Here is a 14514-nt window from a genome sequence, read left to right as displayed (position 1 = left end):
AAGGGGGGACTTGGGAGCCAGTGCAAGTAGTTGCACATCACAACACACCCAGGTCATACCTGGTTCGTGTTATGGGAGGACGCATACTACGCGCAATCAGTCGCAAATCAATAGGACAGCAGAGACGTAAAGAATATCAGAACCTACAACCACAAGCAAGACGACTGAACACAAAACACACCAGAAATAGAAAACAAAAGCAAGCAGACACTTGACCAGACAGTTAGGATGCTTTACTAAACAACACAGAGTCAATAACACTACAGGAGACGCCTAGAGACTACCAACAAGAGGTCACCACCAAATCTGGAAGAGTCTGTGTGAAACTGTGTACCATGAAGAACTGCGTGGGAGGTTAATCACTCATAAGGTAGTGGTTTGACTACTTCTAGTATTGTGTTCTGTTGCCTTCATTGTGGTGTATCGTTGTTAGCTTTAGTGAGTAAACTTTCCTGGAGTGCGGCAAATGGTTTACACACTCCAAAAGGATACTGTTTAGAGCTAGAGAGAGATAAATGTAACATATACGGGATTTGTAAAGTAGATCCGGGGAATGAATAGATCAGTTCCATTCGTCTTGACTACACATTGCGTGGTATACTACAGGTATAGCATTGCCAATCAACGACAGATAGCAGAGTGGACGTCATCATACGTCTAACAACTTAGATAAATTAACAGTTGCGGAATGCCTTCTACAGAAGTCCCCGCATACTTTCGATTTCTTCGCCCTTAACTTGCAAGTTGCAAAATACTAAATGTACACAATGTGCAGCTTAATTTGTAGTTTGGCTAACTGTTGTCCACGGTTTAGCTAAAAGCCATTGATCTAGACACAGAAAGTGCATGGACTAATTCTCGTGATGGTTCAATAGGACATGCAAGGTTATTGGTACACGTGTCGTGTACAGATATCGATGTTCTACGGTTTATTTGCAAACTTAGCGAACTTATTATAACCAGAGATTTCAAACGGGCAAAAACAAGCCACCCCTTGTTTTTTAAATCCCGGTGTTGTCCATCATTAATTAATTTACCAGCCTATGTTAGGGAAAGGACCTTAGGTAATTTAATTATTTCTTTAGTCGAGTTGGTCCCAGCAGTTTCAGCCTGTGTTAAATGCGCCACGAACGGTTGTCGTGCGGCTATCAAATGGGTTTTGGCATAGTCGAGCTGTGAAGATACAGAGAAGATCACACTCGCTAGAAAGATGTCTCTGAACGGCGCCAGACCAGGAGCTGGTTCTTCCTCAGGTATATACAGTGTGTGCTTTTAATGTGGGCAATTTAAATCACATTTCTAAGCGTTCATGGAGTAGTAGAGTCGAGATGGAAGCGAGCGGTACAGTGTACGTGTCGGAAGGAACGCCCCATGCAGCAATTAGGTGTAGGAGAGTTGACGGCATTGCTCAATGCATGCATGATGCAATCATGCTGTCATTTCTCTTGAACGTTGAGGGTCTATATTTCTGCGTCGTAAGATGTCAAGCAATGCCATTTTGATAATGCTACTGAGCTTGTAGCTAAGAAAGAAAAAGTGTTAGCTCGTTGGTGACTATAGGGCACTCGTATATCTAGTATCCATGGACGTCCTCCAATATGTGACGTATTGCGGTATGTATGCTAGTAATAGTGTACGCTGATGCGTTAGTCAAGCCATTTGCTTTGTTTACAGACTGTTACTATGGAAAGAAGTAACGGCACGTGACCATGCAGCATGCCTGCATCCACATGGAACTTTCAAAAGTATTTTTGAAATTTGCTCACCTGCTCATTTTGCGTCCCCTTTATTAAGTTATAGACACAAAATGGGCTCACGTTTAGTTTAGTTGGTTGTTTTGCTTAGCTTCTATCGATTATAAAGCTTGCCAAACATGCACTAAACACAAACAACGCACGTACACTATAGATCAATAAGCTATCTGCGTTTCAAAGCTATCTTGTAATCCGCTGACTGTCTTGGCTTCAAATGTTTCAGATGACGGGTTGATTCATGGGTTGATGCATGAATTGATGCATGGGTTGAGTCATGGGTTGATTCATGGGTTGATTAGGCATGTTCTGAAATGGAGTGCGTACTTCTCTTTGTGTCCAGCGCACGAAAGCAACACCAACCTACAGATCACGAATTACAGTTCTTTACATTAAACGTTGTGTAGCCAAGCAACATAACGATAGTATATTGAAACTAGACAGACAATCACCAAACAAAAATAAAGAACAAGAGCGAAACAGTCTGCTTATAAACTAGCATTTCAGAGGTGTACAATAGAAATATAATCTACTTAGCAAGTACTTTACGCCCGAATATATCTGACATGGCGGCGGCCTCAGTTCGCTGTGCTGTGTAGTTCTGAGCTATATCGGTGTTGTTTGCGACAAAAAGCGATTTCAGGCGGAAGAGGCGTTAGCTAGAGGAGGCTGTTTGTATTACAATAGCGTATTAGCTATTGTACGGGATTGGACTTTTACCGGATAGCCTAGCTGACCGTGTTGTTGTCAGTAAGGACAAACGGTGGAAGTAGGAGGTGGTATAGAGTAGGTAGGTTGTGGTCGTAGCATCCAGCTAGCGGACAACTGTGAGTGTTTGGTGCCAACACGTGGCGGGCCTCTTTAGGGATGGTAACTAGAAGACCGTTGTCACTGAGACTTGACACAAGGAGTCTTGAAGACCTTAGAGCTAAAGAGCTGATAGAGGATTTACAGCAGCATGAACCGGAAGAACACATAGCTTGTGTTACACCTAAGAACCAAGCATGGCAAATCACAGTAGAGAGCATACAGGCAAGGGATATTTTACTTCGATCAGGAGTGATGCGGCGTAACCGTCACCTAGAACTGACGCCTATCGGCATCCCTCCCTCATTTGCAAGTGTTAAAATGCCATCCGAAGTAGAAGACGGACATAATATATAATAGCGGAACTGGAAAAGCATGGACAAGTAGACCCTTGCGTGCTGTTGCGAAAAGATAGGTTTGCGAATATTGAAATAGGAACAAGAGTGTTCAAATATTTAGTCCTACGGAAGATCTCCCAAGGTACCCGTATATCAAAGGATATCGTTTGCACGTATACGTACGCCGTGCGGGCCGACCTCCTACCTGTTTCAAATGTGGTTCGGTAGGACATCTAATTCGGGAATTTCCGAAACAGCTTGTGCAACATACAATTAACGATGACACAGAGGATGACCATGTGCGGCAGAATACGACCAATAACGATGACATAGAAGAAAAGTTTTAAGTAAATCGAGCGATAACGGCACACTAACGATCTACACTCCAGAATATAACTATCCCATGACAGAAATCAACGGGAGTCAAAACGATAGAGAGCATGCAGTCGAACCCAGCCCTGACAAAATTCCAGATGCGAGTCAAACACAAATGTGTAATGAAGATTCTCAGTTGACCCTTGCCCAGAAGTTTCTTGAGCACAGCAATGATTTGTCATCGGAATGTGGTAATGCAGCGGATCAAGACACCCTAGTATCGTATCAAGAAACGCTATCCGAAGAAGACAAAACCGAAGAGCCGGTGTGGACACAATGGGCAAAGATTCTGATAACAATAACAGTCAAAATGCCGATGAAGAAGAGAAATACAAACTCCTTAACTACCCCAAAACGAGCGAACAACCATACAAGAACCAAAGGCCAAAAGAAGAGGAAGCAGGAGTAGGAGATCTTCTTCCACGTCCTGAATCCCGCCGAATCGCTACGTAACGTAAATCTGCAATGAGTTTCCCTTTCCTTGTACATCAATTCTTACCGAAGTTCGATACTGTGTCTATAAGAACGCTGACTATTACCCCATAAATGTATCCTAACACTATTAGCTTTGTAACCCTAAATTTTTGCGGTCTCCGTGATGACAAGAAACTATCATTACTTGCTCATTGGTATCGTGCCCACCGCATCTCTGTGTTGTGTCTGCAAGAAACCTATTTAGGTCTAGACGATTTGTCAACGCTTTGTAAATATTTTCCTAATAATTCAATATTTATTTCTCCTGGAAACAATTATTCCAGTGGAGTGATCAAGGTCGTCTCCGATAACTTTCGTGTTTCCTGATCCAAAGTAGCAATGAAGTACGTCTGTTGATAGTAGATATCCCTGTTGACTCAGACGTCTATCGAATCACTAACGGTTGCGCTCCGAACAATGTAGCACTGAGACTGGCGCTCCTTACAAAACTGGAAAAACTATTAGACAAGCACCCCAATCCTCATCGCATTGTATGTAAAAATGTTAACGAAGTTATGAACTGGTAACTGGATCGGCAACCATCAACGTTTAGAAATTATCCGTTAAGTGGCTCACGCTTGCTACAAGCTATTATATCTAGACAAGGATTTGACGACTGCTACCGTCGAACCCACTCGACAACCCCAGGTCACACTTTGTCCAGAAACAATTGTTCTTCGCGACTAGACTACTTCATATCCACATCCCCGTCATCATCTGTGAAGAAATGCGATATACTTGCTTCACCATTTAGTGAGCACATGTCTATCTTAATCCAACTTGCAGACCTACAAATGTCAGCCAGAGGGCCGGGAACATAGAAATTCAACGTCTGCTTGTTGGATGATGAAGTATACCGCAACCGAGTACGTTGTTTTTGGACCGACTTTCGACTAGAAAAAGAAGAATTTCGAAACATAGCGGAATAGTGGGACCACGGTAAAGCACTAATAAATGAAATGACTATACTGTACTCCAGACGCCGAAGACAGTCTTATACGTACTATTAGTCAATTTGTCTAGCACCTAATGCAGTAAATCTTGCTGCAATGAAAAGAGAAAGGTATTCTTTCAGAATTTTTGTAAATTTATGTCTTGTCATTCTTTCACGTGACTGCCTCCATTGGCCCCAATCGGAAAGTACTTCCACTGCCCCTGCATATTACTCAGAGTAGCAGTGTGTGCAATATGCACATTTCTTGCCCATGCCAACGAAAGTCTACAATACCGTTAGCTATGCTTATGCTGTCTCTGTGCGATCAGTGACCATGCACTGTATGACGTACATAGTGTTAAGCTCCTCCTTAAAATAGGTTAGGAAGCAATGCCGAACTTGTCACAACGGTAGAACATATATAAGCAATGACGAGGTACTAGGTTTTTATGGTTACGTGTGCACGCGTATACACGTATACCAATGCTAGATAGTTAAAAATGCCTTCAGTTGCCCTCTCTGTTCTCTCGGATTCGTCGCGCCTACATAGGATTTTGAAACTAGGCACGTTTATCACTGCATACCGCGTTTTGTAAATGTTTACGTGGGCATTATGTTTGCAAGCTATAGTATAGCTACAGCCGCGATTAGATAACGAAGAATTTTTCTTGCACATTATACTCACTGCAAAGTATAACATAAATATAATTGATTTGTTAAGTTAAACAATTCTTACCCAGAGCAGCATTGCCAGAGACATAAATATAATAAAGAAGATGGCCGATGCCATGAAACTTCCGGGTACGTCTTGTCCGACGTCATTTATTGTTTTGACAGTTCTACCCAATCCCACGCCTGAATGCACAGACGAAGATAGTAGCAACAACGAGATTGCTATTGCACTCACACAATCACTCAACAATAGGTTGTGATGACTTTGGCTGCTAGTGGATGTACTGCGCATGACATCGACTCCCACAAATACGATAGCCACCAAGATCGAAGCCAAGCATGCGGCCAGTCCAAATCGACAAGGGGCAGGATTGTTAGCATTGTCTAGACCGTCTAGACCAAGATTACATACATCCTCGTGACTTGAAGCTGTTACTCTGTAGAGCTTGATAGTCATCAGACAGAGAGCAACGATACTAGCAACCTAGGAAACAATCATGTCGTTTGAAGACTTGAAAACGTGAAAAGATAAATTATTGCAAAATGTTCTGCATATTGCTGTCAATTAATGCATGCCATTAATATAAACGTTTACTGTCCACCAACAAAGAGTCGAGTAAAGAAAGTGTTCCGTTTGTGCGGCAGATTCTTGTCGTTCTATTTGATGTCAGTCAGCTATCTAGCCGCTTCTAGAATACGTGGCACAACGAACAAACATCTAGATCTATACACTACAGTTGAGTAATCGTATAAAATGGCGTATATACTGTCTTTCATAGATTTTTACATAAATAATATTTTAAACTTTAAAGAATATAAGCAAACAGAAATAAAGCTGCTTTTGTCTAATAAATTTCTTAGTTACCCACACAAATTAAAAGCAGTTAGCTATTTTTGCAGACTTACAAGAGAATAATTACAAGTTCAAACGAACTTACATTCGTCTTCTACCGGCTTGAGGGCCGGTAACTTCACTCAATTAGGTGTTTCTAGATATTTATTCGAATAACGTAAGACCGTTCGTTGAACGTAAAGCCGCGGGTTCGCAATACGTGACGTATAGCAGTTCTTTTCGTTCTCTAACGTTCGCGGTCAGGTTTGTCTGTCAAACGTTGACGAAATGTGATTCGCAATTTTTAGCGCACTATAGCATATAGATACGTTAGTTTTATTTACTTGATGAGAAGGAAACTCTGTTGTTGTTTGTGTGTGCTGTGGCTCTACCGAAGAAGGAAAGCGCTATGGGAATATTGCCGTTTTGCTTGATTGGTCAGCTACTCAATTTCGTGGACTTGCGGTTTTGACCCTAGAATTTAAGAACAGAGTTCCATCTGTCCGTCACTGTCCGCAGTGTCACACGGCATCTGTAAACACTAGCTGGGACTCGTGGAAAATCCCACGGTTGCTTTGCTGGTGACGGCTTTAGCGTGCTCTACTTCCCTGACATATGTTTATAAAAATGAAGCAACTGTCGCGGGGAATGACGCAACTTTCGTGCCACACGGACGCACGCATACACAGGCGTACTAGATATATAATAGAGAATAGATATAGATTAAGTAGAGATGTCTGTCTGTCTGTGTGTCTGAATGTTAGGCCAGGCGTACCTCCCTCGCCCCTTCTCCGATCTCCGCCGAACTTGGCTCGCGCACGCCGAAACATGCAATCAACAGTGAGGCTGTCATCGTCTTCACGAGTTCTCTCGAAACGACGCAATTTCTTGCTGATCGAAACCGCCTCCACTTGCGCGAATTTCTCTTGAACAACGCATCTGATCTCCACCAAAAGACACTGCCTATTCTCGACCTTAGACGGTACGCATGGAGCGTGGCGCTTATTGCCGGAAAGTCGAAATAGGCCAAACATTTTTAGTATATCCGTGTCTTAATAAATACGTCTACTTTCGTTTGTCCGTCTACACGCGTCGAATGCTGCCATGTTCGGTAAGCCTGTTTCCTGCAATGGCAGCAACCGCTTCGAAGTGACGACGTCTACCGGACTGTCGAAATGGCTGCGGGACAAAACATAACTTGGTATATATACGGGTAACCGACTACCTTGCACGTGTCTTTCAAGTTTCTGTTGCACGGACATGTATCTCTAATCGGGATTTCTCAAAACGTGACGCTCGGTTACACTTTCTCTATTTATCTTCAGCGATATATTAATTATCTAGCTACGAGACGAGATGTGTGGTGTATCGAGTAATAGCACGTGACTTCCACGTTTCTGCTGCTCGGATATGTAACTATAAGCAAGAGCCTAGAACGGGATCTGTAACGGCATTTAAATACTTTGGGATTGCTGCTAATTTTTCAGAACTGGATTTGATAAATTAAACGGGATATAACTCTGAACAAAATACTTTATGAGAATTCTGTGCGACTGCTAATTTTTTAGAAAGGAGTAAAAATGCATGTAAAAGAAATATATTTCATAATAAATTCTCAGAACGAGATATTCATGCAACAACATAAATTTGCATACAACGTTAAATTAATTAAATAACAGCAAATAATCTAATATGCTCGTACGGAGAACGGGCTATATTCAGTTCACAATATGGTGCTGTCCTTTGATGAGGGCTGACGTGACGCTAAGGAATGGAACGAAACTACTACTCTCTGTTCCTGTTCACTTGTTACACGGAAATGGCTAATGAGATTGTGGTTGCAATACGTGTCACTGTGGTCCTTACCTCCTACTAGCTACTCGTAAGCTGGATTTACAATATGCAAACGCTTGAGCTTCGCGTCGCGTCACGTTAAGAGTACACATCCTCACGCTTCATAATTCTATTACGCAATAATCTAATAAATTACGTCACTACACATCCTGTACATGCACTCTCATAAGTGAGCAGTGTTGGTCAGGCACGGTGATGTATAGAGTAATCGCATGTTAGTGGAAAAAGCAAAATCATAGAAAACGGTTAGAGTATTCTAGTTTTCCAAAACCAGAGGTCAAACTCATCCAATGGGAGCTTTCACACACAGGGTTAATTAACTCAGGTTAGCTTTGGGGTTAGACTCCAATTACCACAGCCGTATGATCGCAAGTTTTCTAAACCCAAGTTAACCCAGGTTAATTAATTACGACTGGGGTTAGACGAGAGATAATTACTAAGCTAACCCTGGCTCCGTGCAAGAGACTATGTTAATTAAATCAACAACTACTATAAAAGGCTGCGGTGGAACTAAAAATGCGTTTAGCGTATCCCTTTCGAGTCACAGTGCGTATCATAGCGAACAGGTAACGCCAACGTCGTCTCTTTAAACGGGAACCGGGCACGACGGCGAGAGAGGGTCTGGTACGAGGCTATAATGAACCATGTAAACTGATCTTCCAGTAGGTTGTTTTGTAGATTGCTCGCTTTGTGTTGTATTGCGTGACTTGAGAGATGTGTTTCGACGTTTAACTTGCATCTAGCTAGTTTCCAGTGTTGACCAGAATCCGTTGGTGAGATCACACGAGTTTGATTACCTAAACAGGTGTTTTCTACAGATTCGGGTGTAACCGACGTAATGTCCTCACTGCCAACCAACAGTCAGCACAACACGCGTAATCGTGGCTTCCAACCTGCCTATTATTGGGTCCTCGTCTTCGAGTGCCTTCTTTATATGTAGAGACCTCATGCACGTGATAGCAACAGTTGCCTGAATCTACAAATGCGACAACGTCTTTCTCTACAGAATTTCGCAAGTCGTGCTGCGGATTCGATTTGCTCAAGAAAAACTGCCAGACCAACACAAAGTAGAGCTATCTTCTTGATTCATTGCTGTGATACGCAGTATATATGAAGAAACTGGAGTGTTTTGACAAGCATTAGCTCCAGCAAAACCCAGCGCTAACCCTACATTTCGGCATTCCTCTCGTAAATTATTGTAATTGGTTGTACCAGCAGCAACCACTTTTAGTGTGGCGACTCAAGTCCTAGTTGTCAACTCCCCCGCAGGTCAAACCACAGAGCGGATGTTGGTACAATGCGCAACAGGCAAATACACGTCTAGCCATAGACTTGTGCTCTTGTCTGCATGGTTGAGCAGAAAAACAGAATCCAGCTATCACATTCTAAACATTGCAGAGTGCTCACGACGCATGTCTGTAAATAAAATTCGTACGTAAGTTGTATCTAGTACACTGTCAGTTCAGAGCGTAACCTACGTTTGTTTGAGAGCTGCGTTACGTAATTATCACATATATCACACGTAAGTGTCACATCTATTTTGTCATACATTGTGTGCAGACGTTCACACTTGCTTACAACATACAGTTGAAGACAAACAGCTTACCATAATGCACAAACGCAATACAACCAGCAACCGGATGTTCTCCATTTCTCGGGGTCTTCGATTCGCGTCAGACGTCTGATCGTACGTTGTTCAACCTCGTGTCGAAGTCTTGCCAAAATGACACACGCAGTAACACGTCACCTGTTAAATGTACTGACACAGTAGCGTACCTAGAAGGATTCAGGAAGTCTAATTAGCTGACATAGTAACGTTATGACGTGTTTGCGCGAGCTTATTAGGTGACAAATAGCTGGCAGTGTGGAAATTGCGGCAAACGTTTATGTAGTAGATATAGGAGCCTAGGAGGGGCATCACGAAAGGTATACAGATTACATTACACATCAAAACGGAAGCGAGTTCATCGAGAGACCGACGGGATAGTTGAAGAAGCGGTCGACCATGTTCTCATTGAAGTAAGGCGTGAAGAAGAAGAGACTTCGGAAAGCGAAGAAGCCTTTGTTTCTGGAACAGATGACCCCTGTAGTGATTAGAATACCACAATTGACCTGGCCAGTCTACGGAACTACCTCTCGCGTTATGTTCCAAATGAAGACCCGGATAAGCCCTATCCTTCTCTAATGCCAAGTCCCGTATAACAGGACCTGGCGAAGTCCCTACTTCACGGGTGATGAACACTCTCAGTAGAGCCTTCCTTCACCAGTTGCTGTCGTTGGTAGTGAAAGGAAGTCTAGAGGCGTCGATTTGACAATGTAGGGCGTGTGTCAGACTGCTTGACTTCGTGGAAAGACGGCGAAAGTTGGGGTGACTTGTCGCTGTGGCGACCGTAGCGCCTTCCTTTGTCAATTTTGTCCACGGAAAGGCCCCGGCCAGCAACCCAATGTTGATCACCCTACGGTAGCATATACCTTTGTCGACTGTTTGAAGGAGTTCGAGCTCGACTCTTCTCTTCTAGTGCACAGAATAGGATGAGGAACATGGCGCTTAGCGACCGGAAGTTTGTGGTTTTCAAGTCGTCGTTATTGCCCGGTGATTCATCGTTTTCAAGGTATTCAAATTTTTTTAAATTTGGTAGGCATTATAGCATGCCGTCGTGGCGTTGTAAGGTGCTTGGTGGTGATTTCAGGTACTTGTGGAATAATTTATTGAGGCTTGTCAACGCGTTACGGTGTGGGAGCCCAACTTTTGAGCCTCCCCTGCATTTTGTCCAAGGGTCAGAAGACTAGTTAGGGCTCTCCTAGTTCTGTTCAGATGTAAATCTTTTGTTTACCGCTAGTCTTTTAGAATCCTCGTCCTCTGGTAGTGTATAGAGTACTTAGCAATATCTGCATTTCGCCTTGCATGCCAATTGTTGTAGGCGGGGCATACACAAGTTAGTGCTAAGCTTTACCAGCTGCATTCTGTGCCATTGTTGCACGTGGGAACGCTGGCAATTGCGAATCGTGTGTACTCCGAGTCGTCTTCAGTGGCTGCTTGGTCTGTTTGACACACTGTAAACACTACAGCGGCGGTGTAAATAATTTCACTGTTTGATTGTATAGAGGTATCCTCCTGTCCATCTCCATTGCTTGTCGAGGAGTTGGTCTCACAGCGCTCTTGATTTGTTTGAGGCATTTAATGACTTGAAAGTGGTGTGGCTCGTTGTGCGTGTAGCAGCCGTTTTTTCTCCTTATTTTTGAGAATGAGCAGAGAAAGTTCCGGTTTCACTCCACCGTCAAAAAAGGGTAGGAAATCTTTGCTTTGCGCTGGCCATGTGTGCGGATCTTGCCAGGTATGGTTCCAACTAGGTAGCCCGTCGACTGTTGCACATCTTCACAGCAGTGAAGACATTAGACACCCTGCGACTGAGAAAAAAGCACCTCAATTTTCTACTTACCTTTCCATGGGCAGAGACGTCCAATTTCAATTGGGCTCTGACAGTTGCCTCTGTAAGGCGTGCTACACAGATTGCTTGAGGCATGCTCCAAAAATGATAGAAAGGCCAAGATGGCAAAAACATAGTCAACTATGGCATTGCCCTTGTGTGATAAAGAGTCCGACAAAGATTGCATGTGCAAAGACATTTCTTCTTGGCACCTTCTGTCTGATTTAATAGATGCACAGCCAGAAATGCTGAAAGTCTATTTTAATCTGCATGTTGATTTTGATTCATGACTTCGAAAGATAAAGCTTTATTTTTTAGTTATGGGTGATTTCTCATTGCACATGTGCAGTAAACGTATACTGTAATCTGCCCCATGTGTTTGCCCTACTGAAGTTTGAATGCCCAGTTGATTTCGCACCGAGGCATCAGCACCCCTGGTGCTATTACTATTAGCACCTGGTGCTATTACTATTAGCACAGGTAATAGGTCTTGTGGACTGTTCAAAGACTAGACAGATTTGGGTGGGTCAATGAAGTCCTGGATGTTGCATGGCAACACATCAGATGTGTGACCTGCTCCTGTTTTGCTATGAAAGTCTCATTTGTTACTGTATTTATTCAAAGGTTGTGTGTGTTGACCTGACCGTCTCTTGTGTTTATATACTGTTTGACGTTGACACTGCTGGTAAGTACTTTGATCAAATGTCAATAACACTGTTGCTTAGAAATGTTCTGTGGCAGGCAGCAGATCCTTCCTGAATTGGCTCATGGTCACAGCACACAACTGAAGCTGCACAAAGGGCAATCACTGTGAAGATTCCTAGGTCGACAGCAGAATCAGTAGGACATGCTTTACTCTGCGTAGATCACTACGGGAGACTTACCTGTTGGGGTGTGGTGCCTCCAAAGAATAGAAACTTGTCCATAACTTTCTTACGCAGGGCTGTGGAAGAAAATAGAAAATACTGGACTGTTGGCAAGGCACTGCCACTGTTAACATACAATTAGAATTGTCGCTGTCTTCTACAATTGAGAATATACAGACCTGTTGTCTTGTCTGCTGACTACAAGATTATGTAGTGGTTCTCCCTAGCTCCTAAGGTTATTCTTGCAGCTGTTTGTGGCCTCTTATGGGTCTGCACATTACTCCTTATGGCTCTAAAGTACAATTTGCTTCTTGGTAAGACTTTAATTAAACAAATACATGCACGACCACAAGATAGGTACCTTCCTCTGTTGCTGCTAAGTGTTCATATCTCCTGGCCACTACTTAACAGTAAAGGACAGCTCTCCCGAAGAGAGATACTGTCCTTGGCATGCCTATAAATTGAACTACTCTTGAACACTTCTGAGTATCCATTGTTCTGTTGAATGCACTTTGTGCTTTCTCCTCTTTGTCACTGGATATGGTTCAAACCCAAGAGCAAGAGGGACAGCTATAGTGCTGAATCATTAGAGGTTAGTCTTGTAGTTAAATAGCACCATTTCTTTCCAATCCTACTGAGCTACTATCACAAACAAAAAGTGTAGCTAAAATTTTGTACTTCTGTAGTTAACCCTGTCAATAACATATCACCCACTGTATGTAAGGTCTCCTTAAGTACTAAATATAAAACAGCAGTCAAATCATCTGTAAATCGTTTCTTTCTAGCGATTTCAGTGGCATCCGGAATTACCCCGCCCCCTCTAAACAATAGGCCGCCGCTATCTGCTTTCTGTCTCCACAACTTTCGTTGCTCAAGAACTGTCCGCATCCACAATGGTAGAGCAGTAGAAGAAGAACACACTGGTATAAGTTTCTAGTCAGCACGCGCCGCAGTTACCGAGTAATGTACGGGAAGTACAAGTCATCCGAAATTACCCCGGATTACCCTAGTATCATGATTTACTTCTTCCAGAGCTCCCTTCTTCCAATCTTGATGTCTTTTTGTCCTGGTTAAACCAGGCTTGTTGTTGTGGACAGCGTGAGCTACGTCTGAGACACCCTACAGGTTCTTCCCGTTAGCGGTGTACATTTGGCCAACATCCCGCCCCCTGAATGGGACCTCGTTGTCGAATCTTGCTGGAGCAACCACTTGACGCACATGGTCGTGTTCATGACAGTTCGGGACTTGGAGAAACAACGCGTCGTGTGTTCGGGCGACCGTGCCAAATATACGGGAACTTTTGAAAGATAAAAGGGTGGCATGTTCCGTAGACTGGGCGGCGCGTGTGAAGTCACAGATCGATCAATTTTGGGTCAGCAGTTGCAGACAGGTGAGTTCTGTTGTTTATATCCGACAGGTCCTAGCAATCGCAAACATGAATTACACTGTTCTGGTAATAAAACTCTCTCAAGGAAGTTTTTCGCGTACGATTGGCTGTACGACAAAAAGGAATTAATGCTTCGTGATTGGGCCACACTAAGAAAGTGTGGCACATTCCTGCAGCGTGACAGATATAACCAGCCGGCCAGCCAGCCAGCCAGCCAGCCAGCCAGCCAGCCAGCCAGCCAGCCAGCCAGCCAGCCAGCCAGCCAGCCAGCCAGCCAGCCAGCCAGCCAGCCAGCCAGCCAGCCAGCCAGCCAGCCAGCCAGCCAGTCACAAGTCCCCAGACCGGAAGTCGGTTCAACCCTGTACGGTTAGAGTACGCTACTCGCCAAGTCTCGTGACTTTTACAAAGTTCTTTTCTTACAGGTTCATAGCTGAACTAGTAATTGAAGCTGTGTTTGCACCGTCGCTTCTACAGCTAGAAGCCTTCAAAGTCCTGAACACCGCGTACGCTAGCAGCAATTGTCGCGAAGAATTACGAATATACACGCTATTTTCTTTCTAGACGTGCTACTTGTAACATGTATTTATAATCCTACATAGCGACTGTCGTTTCGCGTGACCGCAAAGTCTGTAGTACTAAATCGCAAGTAGAGTTATTGTATACGGGACATGAAATCTCTGCTATACGTCATGTTAGATTTCCGTATAAATGTTGTAAAACCAACTAAGCGATCGATTTTGGGTCAGCATTTGCAGACAGGTGAGTTCTGTTGTTTATTTCCGACAGATTCCAGCCA

At 43.5% G+C, this 14514-nt stretch overlaps 1 protein-coding gene and 2 long non-coding RNA genes across 4 annotated transcripts; 2 read left to right on the top strand and 1 right to left on the bottom strand.

The window, feature by feature from the left end:
• Positions 1–1824: 1824 nt before the first annotated feature.
• LOC134187823 (uncharacterized) lies at positions 1825–9809 on the bottom strand. Its single transcript, XM_062655990.1, has 3 exons — positions 9644–9809; positions 5416–5835; positions 1825–2114 (listed from the first exon to the last, which is right to left on the bottom strand). The coding sequence occupies exons 1-3, from the start codon at positions 9686–9688 to the stop codon at positions 1974–1976; spliced, it is 606 nt and encodes a 201-aa protein (XP_062511974.1). The 5' UTR covers positions 9689–9809; the 3' UTR covers positions 1825–1973.
• A 211-nt stretch (positions 9810–10020) lies between these two features.
• Positions 10021–12537, top strand: LOC134187825 (uncharacterized). The gene is made up of 3 exons (XR_009971167.1): positions 10021–10498; positions 10557–10649; positions 11145–12537. It is a non-coding gene; the product is annotated as an uncharacterized LOC134187825 (long non-coding RNA).
• Positions 12538–12617: 80 nt separating this feature from the next.
• Positions 12618–14312, top strand: LOC134187826 (uncharacterized). Of its 2 annotated transcripts, none has more exons than XR_009971168.1 (2): positions 12618–14079; positions 14141–14312. It is a non-coding gene; the product is annotated as an uncharacterized LOC134187826 (long non-coding RNA). The 2 variants fall into 2 exon arrangements; XR_009971169.1 differs by having other exon boundaries at positions 12618–14084.
• The last annotated feature ends 202 nt before the right edge of the window (positions 14313–14514 follow it).

The sequence above is a fragment of the Corticium candelabrum genome, chromosome 12, assembly GCF_963422355.1.
Source record: "Corticium candelabrum chromosome 12, ooCorCand1.1, whole genome shotgun sequence".
Lineage (NCBI taxonomy): Eukaryota > Metazoa > Porifera > Homoscleromorpha > Homosclerophorida > Plakinidae > Corticium > Corticium candelabrum.
The sequence above is the reverse complement of the archived record's forward strand: the minus strand, read 5'-3'. Positions and strand labels throughout refer to the sequence as shown.

Bases quoted from the DNA above. Each gene is read 5' to 3' on its own strand.
- LOC134187823 (XM_062655990.1), bottom strand. From the start codon at position 9,688: ATGGAGAACATCCGGTTGCTGGTTGTATTGCGTTTGTGCATTATG. The intron at 5,836-9,643 runs GTAAGCTGTTTG...ATTGTTTCCTAG, and splicing joins TATTGCGTTTGTGCATTATG to GTTGCTAGTATCGTTGCTCT. The intron at 2,115-5,415 runs GTAAGAATTGTT...CGTGATCTGTAG, and splicing joins CTCTGGCAATGCTGCTCTGG to GTTGGTGTTGCTTTCGTGCG.